Source organism: Vicugna pacos, chromosome 12, assembly GCF_048564905.1.
Source record: "Vicugna pacos chromosome 12, VicPac4, whole genome shotgun sequence".
NCBI lineage: Eukaryota > Metazoa > Chordata > Mammalia > Artiodactyla > Camelidae > Vicugna > Vicugna pacos.
The window spans coordinates 28,828,072-28,848,306 of NC_132998.1; the positions used below are offsets into that span (position 1 = coordinate 28,828,072).

The 20,235-nt window shown below is 40.7% G+C and overlaps 1 protein-coding gene and 1 long non-coding RNA gene across 6 annotated transcripts in view; one reads left to right on the forward strand and one right to left on the reverse strand.

Moving 5' to 3' along the window:
• The window catches only part of GLT8D2 (glycosyltransferase 8 domain containing 2), a 38,051-nt gene that overhangs the window by 16,706 nt on the left and 1,110 nt on the right, over positions 1-20,235 (forward strand). For all 5 annotated transcript variants that reach the window (XM_072973098.1, XM_072973099.1, XM_072973100.1 and 2 more), the window contains 8 exons: positions 5,768-5,814; positions 8,365-8,457; positions 9,362-9,533; positions 13,165-13,282; positions 14,490-14,574; positions 15,173-15,285; positions 18,027-18,193; positions 18,983-19,095. In XM_072973098.1, coding sequence (XP_072829199.1) covers positions 5,796-5,814; positions 8,365-8,457; positions 9,362-9,533; positions 13,165-13,282; positions 14,490-14,574; positions 15,173-15,285; positions 18,027-18,193; positions 18,983-19,095 — 880 coding nt within the window. In that variant the 5' untranslated portion in view covers positions 5,768-5,795. The remainder of the gene's footprint in view (positions 1-5,767; positions 5,815-8,364; positions 8,458-9,361; positions 9,534-13,164; positions 13,283-14,489; positions 14,575-15,172; positions 15,286-18,026; positions 18,194-18,982; positions 19,096-20,235) is intronic.
• Positions 164-4,545, reverse strand: LOC140700180 (uncharacterized). The gene is made up of 5 exons (XR_012078468.1): positions 4,259-4,545; positions 3,612-3,788; positions 3,381-3,519; positions 2,441-2,532; positions 164-412 (listed from the first exon to the last, which is right to left on the reverse strand). It is a non-coding gene; the product is annotated as an uncharacterized lncRNA (long non-coding RNA).

Consider the following 20,235-nt stretch of genomic DNA (forward strand, 5'->3'; position numbering starts at 1 on the left):
TGCTGGGGCTAGGGGGTTTTGACTGAGTCCAGGGAAGTGAAGGAGTGAGCCACATAGATATCTGGTGGGACTGTTCCAGGGGAACAAGTGTAAAAGGCTCTGAGGCAGGAGAATGTCTGGCAGGGAGGCCAGTGTGATCGGGCGAGATCTTGTAGGACACAAAAAGGACTTTGGCTTTTACTCTGAGAGAAATAGGGAGGCCTTGGGGAATTCTGAACAGAAAACAACATACTCTAACTCCTGTTTTAACAGGCTCTCTCTGACTGCTTTGTTGAAAGTCGGCTAAAAGGAGACAGGCAGAATCATCCAGGCAAAGGATGATGGTGATCAGGCCAGGGTGGAGGCTGTACAGGTGGCGAAAATTCTGGATATGTGTTGAAGGTGGAGCTGACAAGGTTTGTTGTCAGTTCATCTGTAGGAAATGAAACAGAGAGGGGTCAAGGATAACACCAAGTTTATTTTTGCCAAAGCAGTTAGAAAAATGGGGTTGCCAGTAACTGAGTCAGGGAAGATGATAGGAGGTGCCTGTTTGGGGGAAAATGTCAGGAGCTCAGTTTTGGACAAATGATGCCTTCAAGTGGAGACACTAAGTGGACAGTTGGCTTTAGGAGTCTGGAGTCCACATGAGAGATCTGGGTTGGAGACAATAATTTGGGAGTTGTTGGCATTGAAATGGTGTTTTACGCCATGAGATAGAAAGAGACCTAGTAAGGAGAGAGTTTAGAGAGAGAAGAGAAATCAAGAACTGAGTCCTGAAGTGTTATGCCATTTAGAAGTTCCAGAGAAGGGGCAGCAGCCAAAGAGACTGAGGCTGAACAGTCACAAAGGTGGTGGGGAAGCAGGTGAGCGTGGAGTCCCACAGGCCACGTGCACAGGAGGAGAGAGTCGGCAGGTGGTCTGCACCTCTCATGGGCCCAGGCCTCGCCCTCACAGCAGTGAGTCCTGTGGTGCATTTCCTCGCAGGCCAGAACCACGTTAACCCAGAAGATGCTCTTCCTGACTCTGCTCTAGACGGGCCAGTTGCCCTCAGCCCCACATCTCCGCTTCTTACTCTGTGTGTTCTTAAGATATCCTGCAGCCATTCCCTCCAGCTCTCATCCCCGCCTTCCTCCATCACTGTTCTACCCATTTCCAGCCCTGATCCCTCTACCAGATCCACACAATCAGCTCCCATCTAGAAGCTGCAGGTGTTTCTTGTGCACCTACTCAGTCCATCAGAATGCTTTTGGCTGCAAGCGCTGGAAACACCAATTTACAGCCGCTTTAAGAGAAAGTGCCACCATCAGAGGTGAGATGAAATCGTGAAGAGGATGAGAAGGATGCCAGTCAGGCATGCTGAATCTTTATACAGTTTCAAATTAAAAAAAAAAAAAGGAAGTAAAGCAGGCTCTCTGTTAGAAGTGCATGCTTCTCAAGGACTTTTCTTTGCCTTGTATTCTAAAAGCGCCTTAGGAGGTTACCTACAAGAACGTGCTTCAGGAATTTCTCTCCTGGCTCACCACTGCTGTACCTTACAACTCCATGTGCCATATTTGCTTCCTGGAGCATCTTATATTATCTTAAAGAGACTTTAGGGTTGGCAACCTGCTGGGCAGGGCAGAGATGAGCCTCCTTCTCAGATGAGGCAGCACTTAAATTTCTCTGATTCTGGCATGATCTCAGCAGTTAGAGTAACCAAGTACTAGAGGGGAGAGCAGCTTCCCCAGGAGTTGTGAAATTTCATCAGCATACAATGACATCTATGACCTGGAGCCCACCTCACCTGCCTCTGGGGTAGCCAGATTGGCCCTTCAAGAGCTCCAGAACCTTGTGGTTAAAGATTATCAGTTTTGAAATCTGAGAGCCCTAACGTCAAATCCTTGCTCTCCCATTTACTAGCTGTGTGATTTTGAGCAAATTACTGACCCTTTCTGAGCTGCAATTCCCTCATTTGAAAAATTGAGATAGTAGTATATCCATTTGAAAGGTGTTTGTTGTAAGAATTAAAGAAGATAAAGTACCTAAATGGTCAGCATAGAGCTGAATGCAAATTAAGCTATCAATAAATGGTAGCTATTATTATTACCTAGCCCTGTACAAAATTTTTCCTACATGTGCACACCATTCTGGCCATAAGGAATGTATTTGTAAAGACTCTTGTTTTCAAGAAATTGAACCTCATTTCAAAGCAGTTTAAGGAAAAGAGAGGAATTTATTGGCGTGGCTGACTGGGATCTCCAGGGAGGAACTGGCCTCTGTGACTTGGAGCTCAGAGCCTCCGGTCTTCCCCTCATTCTCTCCTGTAGTACTAGATAGTCTTTGGAAGGGAGCAGACATGTGGCCAAAGACCATTCTAGGCTGGCATCACCCCCAAAAGTTAGCTGAATGCGTATCATCTAAAATAGCAAAGGGACAAAAAAGTACCTGAAACCAATCTCAGAAGGACCATAACATTACTTACTTTTTGACTCAATTCTTTCCCAAGTGCAGGAGAGGAAAAGGAGAAGGGCCATTGCAGATGTGCTCAGAGCTCCTGGGTGTGCAGTCTATATCCTGGGAAAATGAAAGGGCCATTGTAGCTGGTTGTTTACAGTGAGTTAAAGGCTTGAATCAAGTCCCGGTTGAAGAATTTCCCTAGATCACTGCCAACACGTTCTCACAACACTTTGGTTCATAAAGAGACCCTGGGGTACTATGATATGCTGTCTTTCCTGATTGCATCCTCCAGGCTGTCTATCATGTTGCTAATTTCTAAAGGTTATTTTTCTCTGTTTGCTGACTGCTGCCTCTGGTCAGAAGTCAAGTTGAGAAGTACCTTTGAAGGACCGCAATTAAGAAGGATCAATTTAATTTTAAAATAAACTTTGAGTTCTCAAGACAGATTATTATTTATGGCAAATTAACTTTTTTTTTTTTAAAGATAAAAGAAATCTGTTTCCTGCTCCTGGGGTGATTGTCAAAATGCCTCAAAGAAGTGAATGAATATGTGACAAAATTTAATTTTAGATTTCCAAACTAAAATGAATTTTGTAACCTAAAATTCATTTCTAATGGTTAAACTTCATTTTATCATTAAACTTGCCCAAACTTGCTTCTCTTAATGACCACTGCTTCTTATAATAAATATATAAGGTGTTGTGATAAGCATATGGATAAATTATAAGCTGGGACAACAACCAGGAAACAGAGCTATAACAGATACATTTTGAGAACAGACAGTTTGTCAGCTCTCTTGGATTTTCAGAGCACAAATTGAATACTGCAGAATATTGTGAAAGATTTGAATTTGGGGAAATGTTTGGTTGAAACTTTTTCTTGTCATATCAGCCCTTTTCTTGCCTCCTTAAGCCTGGTGCTACTTTGAGAACATTGCTGAATCTTTATTTGATAATATAACTTACTTTTTAGCTACTGCTTGCTATCCAGATTTATAATTCTTCTTGTAGAAGGTGGAGGAGAGAATCTAAAACCTTCTTTGGGATACACATCATTCTCTACATTCAAACTCTTTGATAAATCAGAAGTCTCCCTTTGGATGCCCTGAAATTGGAATGAAACATTAAAGCACTTTCTAATTATAGAAGTTCACAATAAGAAATTTATGGAAATCCAGGACACTAAGAAGAAATTACCTTGTCAACATGTATCAGATGTCTTGGCAGAAAAATAGTTGTCATGAGGCCAGTTCTTTATTCTGTGATGAAGTAGTGGGCCTCCTCTGTGGAGAGATGTTCCTGGGACACGTCTAGTTGGTAGGCCTCTTGGAGTTTGCTCTGACTTTGTCTCGGGCAAAAAAGGTAAAAGTTGGTCTGGTAGAAGATGAGAATGGCTGATGGTGTGACAGTAACTCTTGTTGCTTATCAGAATATAATGTGCCCTGTGTGTGTGTGTGTGTGTGTGTGTGTGTGTGTGTTTAGAATCTCCTGTGCTCAACTGTTTATTTGTTTGAATAGATAATACATGCACATGACTTGACATTAGTGGGCACCAAGGCTGCTGTTTACCAGTCAGAACACACTCGTGGGACACCAGTCATGCCCGTTTCAATTGATTGATGCTGAGAGCCATACTGGTTATTAAATACGTCCAATATAAGTCCTGTAAGAATATCAAGTGACAAGTCCCCCTCCTTTTTGTGTCCTGGACACTTTTCTTATTTTTTTAATGTTTAATATAGAAGCAGAAGTGCTTTTCAACATTGGTCTGCATGAAGTTGTGAAATATGGGTATTTTAATCACTTCCGGCAGTGGATAGCAATACAAAACAGGAAAATCTTACCCCAATTCTGTCTCTGGCATCTCTCCAGCCTTCCTGTGAGGGCTTTCTTTTCCATTTGTGCTCCTCACCCCTGGCAGTCACCTTGAGAGTCAGCCTGCCCCTCTCTTACTATTTGTGTGGGACTAGTTGTTCATTCTGTAGTTCAGTCCCCTAGGTATCACACCAGAGGCCTGGGGCTGTGAAAAGCCACAGCACAAACCTGGCAGATCTACCCAAAGCAGCAGTTTTTCCAGATGGTAAAACATCACTTTTCTATGACATCATAACCCAGATGTCAGTTGAATCAACCTACCCCCAGGATTCTGATCTTTAACGTAGGGTGCACAGGCATTCCAGACATCGATGGATACATTTCATTTTCTCATGCACTTTGATAAGAAAAAAATCACATCTTGATTTTTACTAACCTCTAATTGAATTTGAGCATTTCCTTCAACTGTGGCAACAAATCACAGAAGTAATGGTGGTATCTGTGATTTCATCATCAGTAGAAATCAGATGTTTCCGTATTACATTGCAGTTGTTACTTAAATGAAGACAAAGGCTGATGGAGGAGTTTATATGCATTTAAAATAAAATCCATGCTCCTTTACAGACACCGCAGTTTGTCTCTACCTCCTCCAGCCAGTCTCTCCCTTAGTCTACTGTGTTCCAGCCACATTGAACTTATTGCGGTACTTAAAATCCTCAGCCTCAGGGCCTTTGCACTTGCTGCTCCCTTTGCCTGGGATGCTTTTCTGCATTCTCTCCACTGGCTCCTGCTCTTTCGTCTGATTGAATGCTGTCTCTTCAGTGAGGTTTTTCCTGATGTCTCTTTAAGATGCCTTTCTATCTCTGTTCACCTTTATCCCAACAGCTCTGTTGTTTCCTTCGTATCACTTACCATAATCTAATTATTTTATTGCTTACATTTTAGTGTCTGTTCTCCCCACTGAAAACAGCTCCATGGAGATAGGGACTGGGACTGATTTGTTCATTGGTGCATCCCCAATGCATAGCACAGTGCTGGGCTTTTAGTAGGATCTCAATAAATATTTACCAAATGGATGATTGAATGGAATGTAAGGTGTGCCCTTCTCAGGGTGGTTTTATTTTCACAAGGGATTCCTAAAGATGTAGAAGCTTCCTTATCAAAGGAAAGAAGTTATGATAGCAGGAAAAAAGGCAAGGGATTGGTATTTTAGATCAAGGAACCCTTCTTGTGTGACATTTCCTCCAGTTAGTGCCATCTGATCAACTAACCCAGAGGGTTGACAGGGCTGTTTCTAGAGAATGCAAAAGATGACCCTTTGGGGGCCTTTGTGTGCTTTGTACAGCTGGAGAAATCAATTTGAAATGGTGAGCTCTACATTCAAGAACTATCTAGTTACCAAAACTCTATATTCAGAAAGTTAGGAATAATTGCAAAATTGGCCATGTATCAAATGGTCAAAGGCATCATCCTTAGTAATTGTATTATGACTTTTGGGTTGATTCTCTTTTAAACATACTTTTATTCTTTATCCACAGGTCACAGTTTTTATCCACGTGAACACACATGGCTTTATTACGAAAAAGTAAGATTATAAACTTTTGAAAATTACGATTAAAAATAGGCATTTTGGAGGATTGTTTTGATGCTGGGTCTTAGGGTTTTTTTGAGATCTTCTTTGCTCTTCATGGATAGTCTTCCCACAGACAGTTCTTGGCATCGGCACATTAGGATGATTCCCATAGAAAGTTGTTAAGTGTTTTGTTCAGAGTGAATTTTTCGTGAGAGGAGTCAGATGCTTCCATAAGAGTTGTAAATATGATTTGTTTTTTCATTGTAAATAAATATTCGTGTTTCTGTCTCATTTAGCATTTGTAATTTTTTGTTCTTATTCTTAAAGAATCATCTCAAGTTATGTCATCTTCAGACCCCATCAAAATCTGGATTTGCATCTGATTTTATATGCAGTTGTTTGTGAATCTAGGGGACAAATAATAACCTAACTGTATTACTATTACCCTCAGGGTAGAGGAGCCTAATGTAGCAGATCAAAAGACATCTGCTACATTCAGATAGATTTGAATTTCTAGTAAACTATGAATAATTTTTTAGTATTAGGTATATCCCAAATATTGCATGGGACATACTTTTACTAAAAAAGGGTCAGATGGTAGTAGACATTGGGCTGCTTCCCCGAACTGGCTGTGGGAAGTGAATGTTAATCAGTTGTATTGATAAACTATAGAACTTTGTCCCTTGTCTTCTGCTTCTGTGTAGTTTTATTTTAAACTGAGTCCGGTATCTGGTTGTCTCAGGCTGAATCTGACAACCCAGAAAGGCAGAGGGGAGATACATGTCAGGACGTAGAACAATTGAGCCTCAGAACACAGCATCTGTGGAGACTGCCCAACTCCTTACTTTTACAGATGTGAAGACAAAGGCCTTGGGGCCAGAAAATAGATCAGTATGAGGTCAACAAGTATAAATATCTTGATGCACAAAAATAGTAAATAATAATGCTTAACAATTTTAAAGGCTTTATTGGGCCCACATTGCCTTTGTTAACTCTCAAAACACCCCTGAAAGGTCATAATTATTATTACAATCTCTGTTTAGCAGATGAGCAAACTGAGGCTCAGAGAGGGTAAGTAACCTGTCCACGGCCACACAGCTAGGAGGTGGTGAAAGTGAGATTTGAGTCTGGCTTCAAATTCCAGCCCCTTCCCTTTCTACCAGTGTTTACCAAACTGCAGGCATTTGTGTACCACATATGGCAATGTACCATCTTCTCAATTTTTCATCATCTTTGTTCCTTCTGTCCTGTGTATGACTGACTTGACTTATTTTTAAATTATAAGTGTATTTTGTAATATAAAGTATATTTCCTTTCTGTAAATAGAATAGCAGTTATCGCTATCATAAAAAGAAGGTTATTTGCCATTTGGAGCAACATGGATGTCCCTGGAGAATGTCATTCTAAGTGAAGTAAGCCAGAAAGGGAAAGAAAAATACCATATGAGATTGCTCATATGTGGAATCTAAAACAAAAACAAAAACAAAAAACCATAAATACAAAATGGAAACAGACTCATACACATAGAATAAAAACTTGTGGTTGTCAAGGGGACGGGGGGTGGGAAGGGACAGACTGGGATTTCAAAATTTGTAGATACTGATAGGCTTATGCAGAATAGATAAACAAGATTATACTGTATAGCACAGGGAAATATATACAAGATCTTGCGGTAGCTCACAGCGAAAAAAATATGACAATGAATATATGTATGTTCATGTATAACTGAAAAGTTGTGATCTACACTGGAATTTGACACAACATTGTAAAATGACTATAACTCAATAAAAAATGTTTAAAAAAATAAAATAAAAAGAAGTTTATTGTACAAATATATATAATTAGGATACTGTTATTCAATTCTAGGTGGCTTTTGTTGCCTGCCTGTAGCTGATTTCTCATACTGTGATTTAATGTTACTTAATGCTATGAACATGAGCCTCATAAACCATCCCGTAAACAACCAGTGGTATGTGCTCCCTCAATAGGAAAATACTGCCTACACCACTCTACTTCTCAGTAGATTCCAAGGGCAAGTGTCACTGTTCTGGAATGGATGGCCCTGGAGGCTTAGAACTAGAGGAGGTGTTGGGGTCTTCTAACCTCTTCCTCAGGGCAAGAATTTTCTGTATGTAATCCTTGACCACTTGTTGAATTAACTGAGAAGTAGCTGTGTTATAATGGCTAAGAACATGTACTCATAATAAGTACTGGCTTGTCATATGTGTTATATAAGTGTTGGATATTATATAAAGCAAAGCATTCATCACAGAAAGTGGCTACAAAAACAGCATCATGTAGTCATCAAGGTTGTAGCCTCTGCCATGAAGACTACCTGGGTTTAGCCCTGGATCCTTCTTAAACTACATCTATGTATCCTTGGGCATCAGTAGTCTCACAGTGAACTCTTTATTCCACATGCTCTCTGCTTAGAGAAAGGTGCTAGGTCTCTACTCCTGGGTGTGTTGGGATAAGGGGGATCTACTCACATGGCTGTTCTAGACTTTTCCACAATTTCAGTTCGATAATTTACACTTGAACATGTTTCTGTTTTTATTCCAGTTAATCAGGTGTTGCTGTTCCTTCTGATTGTGACCCTCTGTGGGATTCTGTATAAGAAAGTTCATAAGGGGACTGTGCTCAGGAATGAAACAGGTATGCCAAGTGATACAAGCCAGTCGCAAAAACATAAATACTGTGTGATTCCATTAATATGAGATACTTAGAGTAGTCAAATTCATAAAGACAGGACATATAATGATGGTTTCCAGGGTCTGGGAGGGGAGGGGAAATGGGAGCTCTTGTTTAATGGGTATAGTTTCAGTTTCACAAGATGAAAAGTTATGGGGCTGGATGATGGTGATGGCTGTGTACGACAGTGTGAATGTACTTAGGACCACTGAACTGTACACTTGAAAATGGTTATGATGGTAAATTTTTGCTGTGTATTTTACCACAATAAAAATTTTTTTAAAAAGGAATGAAGCAAGTAAGCAGGCATGTGGTCCATCAAGAGGAGATACCTAGGAACACAGTTTGCATCCTCTCAATAGCTGGCTTCAGAGACAAGTGAAAATTTAGTCAGCTTCCAAGGACCTGCTTATAGAACATCCACCCAGCGTCAGCTTATCAGTTGTGTTCTAGAATGATCAGTGCTACTCAAACCTCAGCACATATAAGAATCACACGGAGGGCTTATTAAAACATAATCCAGCCAATGGGAAGGGGGAAAAGAAAAGGGGAGGGCAAGCAAATTCCTTTTAAAGGCAAACCCAGTAGTTGCACGTACACTGGCACAAGCATCCCTTTGGTCAGAACTTGATCACAAAGAGGCTGCAACGGAGTCGGGAAGAATATTCTGTGGATATTTGGTTGGCTGTGTGCCAGCTAAAGTCCCAATGTTCTGTTTCTAAGAGAAGAAGAACTGGATGTTGGAGAACAGTTGGCAGTCTCTTCCACACTCTGCTGTCTTCTCCCAGGAGTGTGGAAGGCAAGTTAGACTGGCTCTGCTGTAGTGAAATGCCTTCATGTTCCAGGACGCTGATTTTGATGTTTCCAGGTGATGACTCTGAGGCTGCTGAGGAAATGGAAGATGAGATCCCCGTGGTGATTTGTGCAGCAGCAGGGAGGATGGGTGCTGCTATGGCTGCCATCAACAGCATCTACAGCAACACCGACGCCAACATTTTGTTCTATGTAGTTGGACTCCGGAACACTCTGTCCCGAATACGGTAATTTGTGTGCTGTAGACTTTGGGGTTTTCTTACTTTTTTTAAATTGAAGTATGGTTGATTTACAATGTTGTGTTAATTTCTGGTGTACAGCATAGTGGTTCAGTTATATATATGTATATATATATTCCTTTTCATATTCTTTTTCATTATAGGCTATTATGAGGTACTGAGTATAGTTCCCTGTTCTATGTAGTAGGTCCTTGTTGTTTATCTGTTTTTTATATAGTAGTTAGTATGTGTGAATCCCAAACTCCCAATTTATCCCTCCCCATCTTCTGTCTCCCCTGGTAACCATAAGTTGGCTTTTTAAGTCTGTGAGTCTGTTTCTGTTTTGTAAATAAATTCATTTGTGCCCTTTTTTAGATTCCACATATAAGTGATATCATATGGTATTTTTCTTTCTCTTTCTGACTTACTTAGTATGACGATCTCCAGTTCCATCCATGTTGCTTCAAAGGGCATTATTTTATTCTTTTTTATGGCTGGGTGTTTTCCATTGTACAAATCTACCACAACTTCTTTATCTAGTCATCTGTTGATACGCATTTAGGTTGCTTCCCTGTCTTGGCTATTCTACTTTCTTTTAATCCTCCTTACAGATTTTCCTTAAGTGGATTCTCTTCTTTCTTTGGTTTGATAGATGTCATTCAAATTCATGAGGGAATGGCCTGAGGTTTACTTGATGGCCTGACAAATGTGTTGCCTAGCTGAGGAAATTTCAGCAAAGCCTCATTAGTCTGGTAGGGCAGTCCCCACCAGGCATTCTGCAGAAATGAATTGCCCAGTGAATGAAGGCACCCCAGTCCTCAAGCATTTTATATAAAAGTCTTTATTTCTAAAATGGTTTCTCTTTTCTCTGCTTTCTTAACCTGAGAGACTATTAATATACTATAATCATTTTAATATGGCTCTAAATCATCACTAATTATTATTTTTGAATTGCAAAATGATCACTTTCCTATCACACACCACACTAAAACATAAATTGGAGTTGGATTTAGGAGAGATAAACAGAAAATAAAATTCTAAATGTATTATTAAAATGGGGATAACTGTATAATTTTGGTATGGAGAGTGACTCCCTAAGCCCAAAATCATAAGGAAAAAACTGACAGATTTGACTGCTAACCTTTACGAAGTTTTAAATGTTTAAAAACACTATAGGTGAAATTGATCACACAACAGATTAGGCAAGATATTTTCAACATGTATTATAGACGGAGGATTACTACCCAAAATGTATATAGAATTCTTACCAATTTTTTTTTAAATACAAGCATATAGTAGAAAAATGAGTGCAGAATACAGATAATTCACAGAAGAGAAACTATGAATGGCCAGCAAATGTGAAAAGACATTCCATGTTCCCCTGCTGGGAATCCACGCTACAGAAATTCTGTTACATATTACCAAAATCTATGTACAACAGTATTAATTTCAGTATTATGTGAAATGGTAAAAAAAAAAAGTGCAAAGTGCTCAAAGGTCCATCAATGGAAGAATATTTAAATGAACTATGGAATACAATACAGCTATTAAAAAAGAAAGAAAGCATAGGTGATCCCCAAGGAATATTATTAAGTGGAAAATCCAAGTTGCAGTACACCTCATATAGTATGATCCACTTTATGAATGTCTTAATCCATTTGGGCTGCTGTAACAGAATGCCACAGTCTAGGTGGCTTGGCTTATCAACAAGGGAATTTTATTTCTCAAATTCTGGAAGCTGGGGAGATCTAGATGCCAGCAGTTCCATGTCTGGTAAGAGCCCACTGCCTGGTTCACAGTGGGCTGCCTTCTCGCTGTGTTCTCACACGGCGGAAGGGGTAAGGGAGTTCACTAGGGCCTCTTTTATAAGAGCACTAATCCCACTCATGAGTGCTCCACATTCATGACCTAATCACCCCCTAAAAGCCACACCTCCAAGTACCATCCCTTTGGGAATTAGGTTTCAACATGCGATGTCAGGGACACAACATTCAGTCTATAACAATGAAAATCTAACCCCCCAAACTATAAATATGTCCATGTACATATATGTGTTTCTGTAAAGAAAAAGACCCAGAAAGATCTCTGAACATTAATAGAGACGGTCTCTAGGGAGAATGGAGGAAGTGGAGAAAGCAGTGATGAAGGGAAGTTCAAGGTATTTCAAGGTATTTATGTACGACTTTCATCATTGGATATTTTGGTAACAGCACCATTAGGAGGTACTGAGATATGAAAGACATTCGCTCCTAATCTAAATGGTCCTTGGCCGCTGTGGGTTTGTCTGTCTCATTTCCCAGCCTTATCATTTATTGTTGCAGATTGTTCACGTAGCCTGCTATTAACAGCCCTTTAATTATCTGTGGGTATGAAAACCAGATAACCAAACCCAAAAGAATGGTGAAGGTTTGTACTTGAACAAGAGGCATGAGCTACAGGACTTCAGGACGTTTGAACAGGGACTGTTTCCTAGTTCTTGGTTGTCTCATCCACCACCCTGTTTTAAAATATTTTTACAACTCTTTTCTTTGAAGCATAATACAGAAACAGGAAATTGTATAAATCCCATGTACAGCTTAGTGATCCTCCCAAAGTAAACACACCCTGTAACCACCACACCAACACCTGGCATGGGCAGTCTTCTTAACTTTGCCAATCTGATGAGTGTCTGGGGGTATCGAACAGTGGTTTTAATTTGATGTTCCTTTATTTCTAATGAGATTGAGCACTTTTTTTTGATCCTAATTCCCATTTGGACAAGTGTCTTGCTTATTTTCTGTTGGCTGTCTCTTTTTCTTGTTGATGAGACTGTTTTTCCTCCCTAGCTCTATTGAGATATAATTGACCTACAATATTGTACAAATGACTGATTTTTTATGGTTTGGATTTTAAAGATCTAAATTTAGTTTGGAAGACTGAATTCTTTTGTTGATTTTTAATCAACCTAAACGCTACCATGTGTGGCTTTAAAATGTGTGGCACACGAAGATAAAATTGGAAATTTAATTTTGAGATGATTTCTACCAAGAATCTGATGATGAATTGGATAAAAAATAATCAGAAGTTCTGCAAGGCTGAGAAAACATAAGATAAGAGGGTAGAGAGGAGGAGGAGGGAAAGGTAAGGAGTGAGGACAGAAGATTGAGAGACAAAGAGGCAATGGTAAATGCAAATCATCCTTGGGGTCAAAACAGCAGAGCAAACATGATTCCAAGTGGCAGGTTCAGAACGTCCTGCTTCATTACAGAGCTGTTAGCCTATGGTGGAGAGCGTACAGGCAGTCACAGACGCTGCTTTAGAAGAAAGAAGGGACACTTTTTGTTCTTCCAGTTTCCTGTGGAGATTATGTGGATCTGGAGAGATATTTGGTTATTACTATTTTGCTTCATTTCCTTTGTGGAAAGAGTTATGTGAATGGAAAAAAAAAAAGGAGATTTGAAGCCAAACCAGATGAGGAAAAAAATCAGGAAGATTTACAGACTAAATTCTGCTAAGGTTACACACATTTTATTTTTAACTTTCTAAGGAGACAACAGATTGATCCTGAGGCAATAGGCAAATTGAGGAAAGGTTGGAGTTGTGTGCTAGAGGAGTTTTTTTATATTTGTTGTTGTTACTGTTGTTTTGGTCATTTCTCTAGAAAATGGATTGAACATTCTAAACTGAGAGAAATAAACTTTAAAATTGTGGAATTCAACCCTATGGTCCTCAAAGGGAAGATCAGACCAGACTCCTCGAGACCGGAACTGCTCCAGCCTGTGAGTAGGGATCGCGCACGTTGGGGAAACGTTCTTGGTGGGACCGTTGTTCATTGTGGAGCGCCCGCCAGTGGGATGCAGACGGAATGTTTTTGAAGCTTCCCAGTGTTGGATCTCCACCAGACTCTGCTTATTTATAATTTCTAAGCCACCTGCTTCAGAAAGGATTGAAGATGGTTTACATAAACATAATGAGGCAATGAAAGAAGAAATGAAGCATAAGAGAATGTAGGATGCATTTAAGTGTGTGAATATGCCTGGGGAGGCCAAGTAGTGAGGCCAGGAAAAAAATACTCCCCGCCCACAGGCATTTGTGTGCACAGTGACTGGACGTTGCATTTAGCTCAGAGTAGTCCAGCAGCTAAGGAAAGGCGGTAACATGATGGATTGATTACATGCTTTGTAGAATCGGCTGATATTTTCGGGAGACACCAACTTTACCCCTAGCATTGGGAATCTTAAGGTGTTTTACTGCAAGAATTCTTTACAAAAGGGACCCTCTCCAGCACAGAGTGGTATTTTTGATGGCAGGTTTACAGAAAATGAAGCCACCTTCTATGTATGATTGTTACTTAAATCCATCCTTGAACATTGACTAAATTTGAAGCCCTTCATCTAATGACGTGATCTTTTCCCTGTTCCAGATATTTATTATCAAGCGTTCTAGCTGAGTTGGGACTTTGGATTATACAGTATTGTGACTATTAAAGCATTAAGATCCCCATCCTCAGCCCATGCTTCTCTGGCTTTTTTCTGGCCCAAGTTGCTAAGAGGTTGAGCTTGTGGTGGGGACAATGCGTGTGTGTGTGTGTGTGTGTGTGTGTGTGTGTGTGTGTTTTAAGGCTATTTTAGTTGACAGAGATCAGATTACCGTGGACAGAGGAAGGCAGGCATTTTGTGGCATAAAATAGTGATAGCCTCTGAGACGCCCCCAGCAGCAGTTCACAGAGGGTGAAGGTGGTGACAGTCTTAGCAGTGGGGGGTTTGGATCTTGAAGAACCACTGACCAGTGCTGGTTTCAGTCCCAGGGCCCAGGGAAATTGGGCACCAGGAAGCTCTGATGAGGCCTCTTTGCAGCCTCTGTTTTATTCTCCTTCAAACCCGGAGCTAAGCTGAGGTCATGGTCAAAACCAGCCCTCCAGCACCCCTATTAGACACTGAGCCTTGTGCCTCTTCCCCACCATCACTTCTTTTGTTGTTTTAACAGCTGAATTTTGTTCGATTTTATCTCCCTCTGCTTATCCACCAACATGAGAAAGTCATCTATTTGGACGATGACATAATCGTACAAGGTATGCTCATCGACTGCCAAGAACACTCCGAAAAGGAGCAGCTGATAAGTGGAATGACTCTCTCTTCATTCTCACCCAGTGATTTTGACTGCTTATTCAAGTTGGGAGTACAGTGTTGTTGTAACTTGGGGAATATTTTGAAAACAAGGGTTGATAGTCACTCTCCAGGACAATCCAGCTGACTTTTTGAGAGCAACTCTCTGATTGTCAAAGTCTGTAAGAACTAGCTAGCTTGTAGCCTTTCCTTTCTCTGCACCCCTAAAACATAGGGGGATAAAGCCTCACTGATGACATTCTTAGAAACGAGCTAAGTTTTGGTGTTTAAATGTTGCCCACGTGCAAATAAGATGAGCATTAGTGTGGTACCTACAGAGCAACAGAAATAAAGAAATTTGACCACTGCTGATCTGAGCTTTTATCAAGTGCCTTTTAAAATTGACATGAGCTATTCTTATCAGGCAAATTGCCAAACCACTTGAAATCAGGGACCATGTACTTTCCCCCCACAGCAAAATCGAGGATTGTTTAAGCTCTAATGCTCTATCTAGCCCTAAAGTGAATGCTGTAATATTGTAACTCCTGGTGTTTCCAAATTCAGGGGACATCCAAGAATTGTATGACACCACCTTGGCCCTGGGCCATGCAGCAGCTTTCTCAGATGACTGCGACTTGCCTGCCTCTCAGGACATACACAGACTTGTGGGGTTGCAGGTGAGCACGTCTTGGAGACCCTACCGTGGCCCTACCGCTCTCTCCCATCTCTTCCCTGCACCTCAGAATGAGTGCCATCCACACCTTGGAGAAGCCAGCCAGTCCGGACAGCGGGGAGACAAACAGCACAGGGCCTGGTTTCTGATTCCCATCCCGACTCTGCTCCTCACTGACTCTGGAGCAAGTTACTTAACCCTGCAGGTCCCACTTCCCTTATCTGAAACATAGCAAGAATAATACCTGTTTTGTTATGTTTTTGTGAGTTGTGATGAAATAACGTGATGTCAAAGTGTCCGGTAAATGCTCCAGAAATGTTATGTAGGTCACTTATAACCACACTCTAGGTCAGAGATAGTGTGTTCTGTAAGAGACTCACTGAATCTTTGGTTCTGTTTTCAGTTTTGACCATTGCTTCTCCTCCCCCCCAACCCCGTTCAGTAGAGGAAAATATTAATTTTGTTCAAAGGTAAGGAGTTCCTTACCCTGATAGAAATGAAGAAAGGTGAACCTATATGCAATACTGAAACCAAAAAAAAAAAGGCTTTAGAATACAAGATGCTATTCAGAATCAAGTGCTCTTCTTCAAAACAAGTTTCAGGAAATAATTTTATATGTGTCACATTTAAGATATGACATACTTTAAGGCTGAGGCCCTGGGGCCAGACCTGAGTGTCAAAAGCTTGGCTTCATCACTTAGTAGCTTTGTGACCTTGGTCAAGTTACTTAATCAGTCATTTTCTCCCTCATTTGTCAGACAGAGGTAATAATAGTACTTCACTCTCAGGTTATGCAAGAATTAAATTGGTTAATACATGTAAAATTATTGCATGCAGTTAACGAGGTAGTGTGTGTAACGTTCTTAGAGCAGCACCCACACATGGAAACATGCTCAAGTTGACCTATTACAATAGTCCATGTCATACTTGAGCATCACATGCGGTGGACTGTGGCAGCCTATGTAGGTGGAACGATGTGTCCGCCTCACTCTGCATTCACTCAGTACCACCCATTTAGGGCTTACTACGTGCCTGACACTATTTTAGGCACTAGTAACACAATCAACAAAACTAAAATTCCTGCCTTTGTGTAGCTTACCTTCTAGTGGGAAGAGACAGTGTGTAAACAAAGTATTGAACAGAGGATCAGGGTGGAAGTGGGGTTGGAGTTGGTAAACTCTAGATGAGTTACAGCTCCATAAACCCATAGGTTTGATCCCAGCCATTCTATTAGTTTTTAATAAAATTACACATGCAAGTATCTGCATCCCAATGGAATGCCCTCTAAATCATGAAAGAGTAAAAGGAGCTGGTATCAAGTACACAAAGCTACTTAATAATGCTTCGTTTAGCCACACTCCTATGGGAGACAACAGTGATAAAAATTAAGCCATAAACAAAAGTTTGACTAAGTTACGTTATTTAGGGTTGGTAAATTTCATGCCAGCCACTGCGGACATACGATTAACCCAGACTAATAGAAACTCAGCCCAAAGAGCATTCAAGAATGATAAAAAATAGAGTTAAGTTTTAGCTAAGCTGTAAAAAGCAACAGCCAAAATAAAAATGAGCCATGAAAGTGACCCTAACTGTCTCTGAATACACGATAGCTAAGGTCCATACTGGGATTAGATGCCCCACTATGCTTAGCCTTAAACCCAAATAATTCTAGCAATATCACTTGCCAGGGCACTACTGGCAACAGCTTAAAACTCAAAGGACTTGGTGGTGCTTCACTCAATTGGGTGATCAGGGAAGGCTCCACTAAGATGGTAGCACTGAACCTGCACCTGAAAGAACGGAGGGAGCTACCTAAGCCGGTATTTAGGGGAAACGCATTCCAGAAGGGGTAAGAGCAACTGCAGAGGTGTCGCGGCAGGGGTGTGTTTGGTGTGTTAAGGGAACAAGGAGGTCAGTGTGGCAGAGGGCTCAAGGGCGAGAACAGAAGTTAGAGAGGTAATGGGGTGGGCAGATGGTGCAGGGCATGGCAGGCATTCTAGGAAGGCTGGCTTTTACTCTGAATGAGCGGGAAGTCACTGAGGGGCCTTGAGCAGATGAGCAACACTGAGACAGCACGGGGTTGAGAAGGGTGGAGGCAGGGACACAGCTTGGGAGGGCCTTCTAGAAATCCAGAGAGTGGTAATTATGGTCTGGACCAAGAAGGGAGCAGTGGGGACACTGAGGAGTGGCTGGCTTCTGAGTATATTTTGGAAGATGGGACTGACAGGATTTGCAGAGATTTGGATGAAAGGTGAGGGAGGAGAAAGGGTCTAGGATGACCTAAGGACCCTAGGTTTTCTAACTGGAAGGATGGAGTTGCCTCTAACTGATGCAGGGCTGGTTGTGGGAAAGCAGGTGTGGAATAGGATTGGGATCAGTTTTGGGATGTAAGTAGAGCTGCCTTTATTAAGCATCCAGAAGGAGACAGAGTTGGCAGATGCAGTGGAGTTGGAAATCCAGAGGAGAGGTCAGGGCTGTCTGCATGAATAGATTTAGAGCCATGGGACTAGATGAGGCTGTCTAGGGAATTCACGCTCCGGACAGGAACAGGTGCTGGAAATGAGACTGGTGGCACTCAGCTTTTAGAGGTTGGGGAAACAAAAGAGAAAACTGGAAAAGGACTCCAGGAAGTGGCCAGTGACATAGGAGGAAACCCAGGGATACACACAGAGGTTTCAAGAAAGTGACTATTTTCCAGAAACAAGATTCACTGTTCAAAAGCATGCGTACCCCATTCCTTTACAGAATACATATATGGGCTATCTGGACTACCGGAAGAAGACCATAAAAGACCTGGGCATAAGCCCCAGCACTTGCTCTTTCAATCCTGGTGTGATTGTTGCCAACATGACAGAATGGAAGCACCAGCGCATCACCAAGCAACTGGAGAAATGGATGCAAAAAAATGTGGAGTATGTGCAGACTCTACCATTTTTTCCATGCTTGGGAACAAAATTATTCCATTAATTTTCTATGCATAGCTTAAAGGTTAGAAATATTTCACAGACATCTGAGGTCAGATTTTCTTACAGAAGCACTATTGAGAAAAAAGGAGGCAGTGGATGAAAAATCTGTTCTCAAATGATATATCCCAGAGGAAGTGAGATCTTGTGGAATCTTTTATACAAACACTTTTCTAATAAATTGTTTAATAACGTGATTTTAAATCTTCTCCCAAAATTCTAGTGAACCTTTTCAACTGAAAATCATTTCTTAGTCAAGTTTCTCCTTCTTACACAGATTTGTTTTTAAGAATTATTTTATAAAGTCAACTTTTTTAAGATTGAATTTTTTAATTTATCATTTTCCATTATCGAAGTTTTATGAGAAAGCTCTAACACAGCCACTACTACTGTGTCATTGTATTTCCTGTCCATCTTTTTTATCTGGATATTTTAATACTACCATAACCTTGAACTTGTGAGTAAGGCTATTCTAAATGTAGGATCAGAATTTGATCTATTTGCCTTAAAAAAGCCTGAGAAGTAAAACAGCAAAATTTTAATACTGAATTGAGGTGAAGTATATGGGAGTTCATCCTATACTTCATACAATTTAGTGTAGAGTTGAGAATTTTCAAAATAAAAAGTTGGAGAAAAATGAAAGACCATAGTCTTATTATAGTGAGAGACTTATGCCTTTTAAAATTATTAGCTTCTGCTTCCCCTGAGTCTGTGGGACCTTTCTCTTCTATTTCATAGGGAGAATCTGTACAGCAGCTCCCTGGGAGGAGGGGTGGCCACCTCCCCGATGCTGATTGTGTTTCACGGGAAGTACTCCACCATCAACCCCCTGTGGCACATAAGGCACCTGGGTAAGTGTTTTAGAAGAACACCAGGGAGCACCAAGGTGAGGAGTGTGCTACTGCAGCAGCTTCCTCAATTAGATCCTCCAGGTGACCTTGGAGGTCACCTTGGACACATTGTTTAACCCTCCTTGCTCAGATTCTGCAAATGCAGCCTATAAAAATGACCTGGGAGGTGTGTTTCTCGGAATTCCTGAAAAGCAGTTAGCCTCATGCTTAGCATATGTATGTCCTTGATAAACATTAACTATTGTTAAGATAGAACTTTCACTGTCAAAACTTTTAAAATGCCTTTGTTGCCCTCTTGCAATAGCCTATAGTGGACAAAACCAAGTGAATTAGCTTAATGGTTCATGATGACTCTGGATAGCTTGCAAACTGTCTTTTAAAAACGAGTTGTTTACTGATGTGTACTATATGAGTCCCTCAGGTCTTTTATTCACTCTTCACTACAGGAGTGTGGGCTCTGGGGTGTGGACTGGAACCTCAGCTCTGCTATTATGTATGATTTCGGGCAAGTTACTCAAGCTCTCTGTGCCTTAGTTTCTTCACTTGTAAACTGAAGCTAATAGAATAAGTTTTTATAAGGAATAAGTTACCTAATACGTGTAAATTGCTCAGAACAGCCTGGCACAGAAGACATTCACATTTATTCAAACACATGGCCACAGTCTGTTAGCCAAAACCACTGGAGTAGATTTGTTTAGAAATTTAGAAAGGTTTTGAAGTGTAAAAATGTAAGGTATGCACACGCTTATGTTATGCAATACCCTGGGTGGGTTTCAGATCTTGCTGCTGAGGAAGTTATTACAAATCTTTATGTTTTCAGACATTTGGGGATTGATTATTTTATAATTAGAGACAATGGATTGCGGACTTAAATTTACTATGTGCCCATACACTGCCACACCCTGGGCTAGGCTCTGGTGATAGAGGTGAACATTACTTCCAGCTCTCAGAACAATCCTGTAGATGGTCTGTCACCTAGACTATTCATTGTAGCACTCTTTTTGCTTGTGAAGGCATAGAAACAGCCTAAATATCCTTAATAAGGAACTTACTAAGTAATCATATATCCATTCTTTGTAGTCATTACAAATGATTCAGTACTATAACTCAATTTTAAAAAAGCTATGAATTAAATGATTA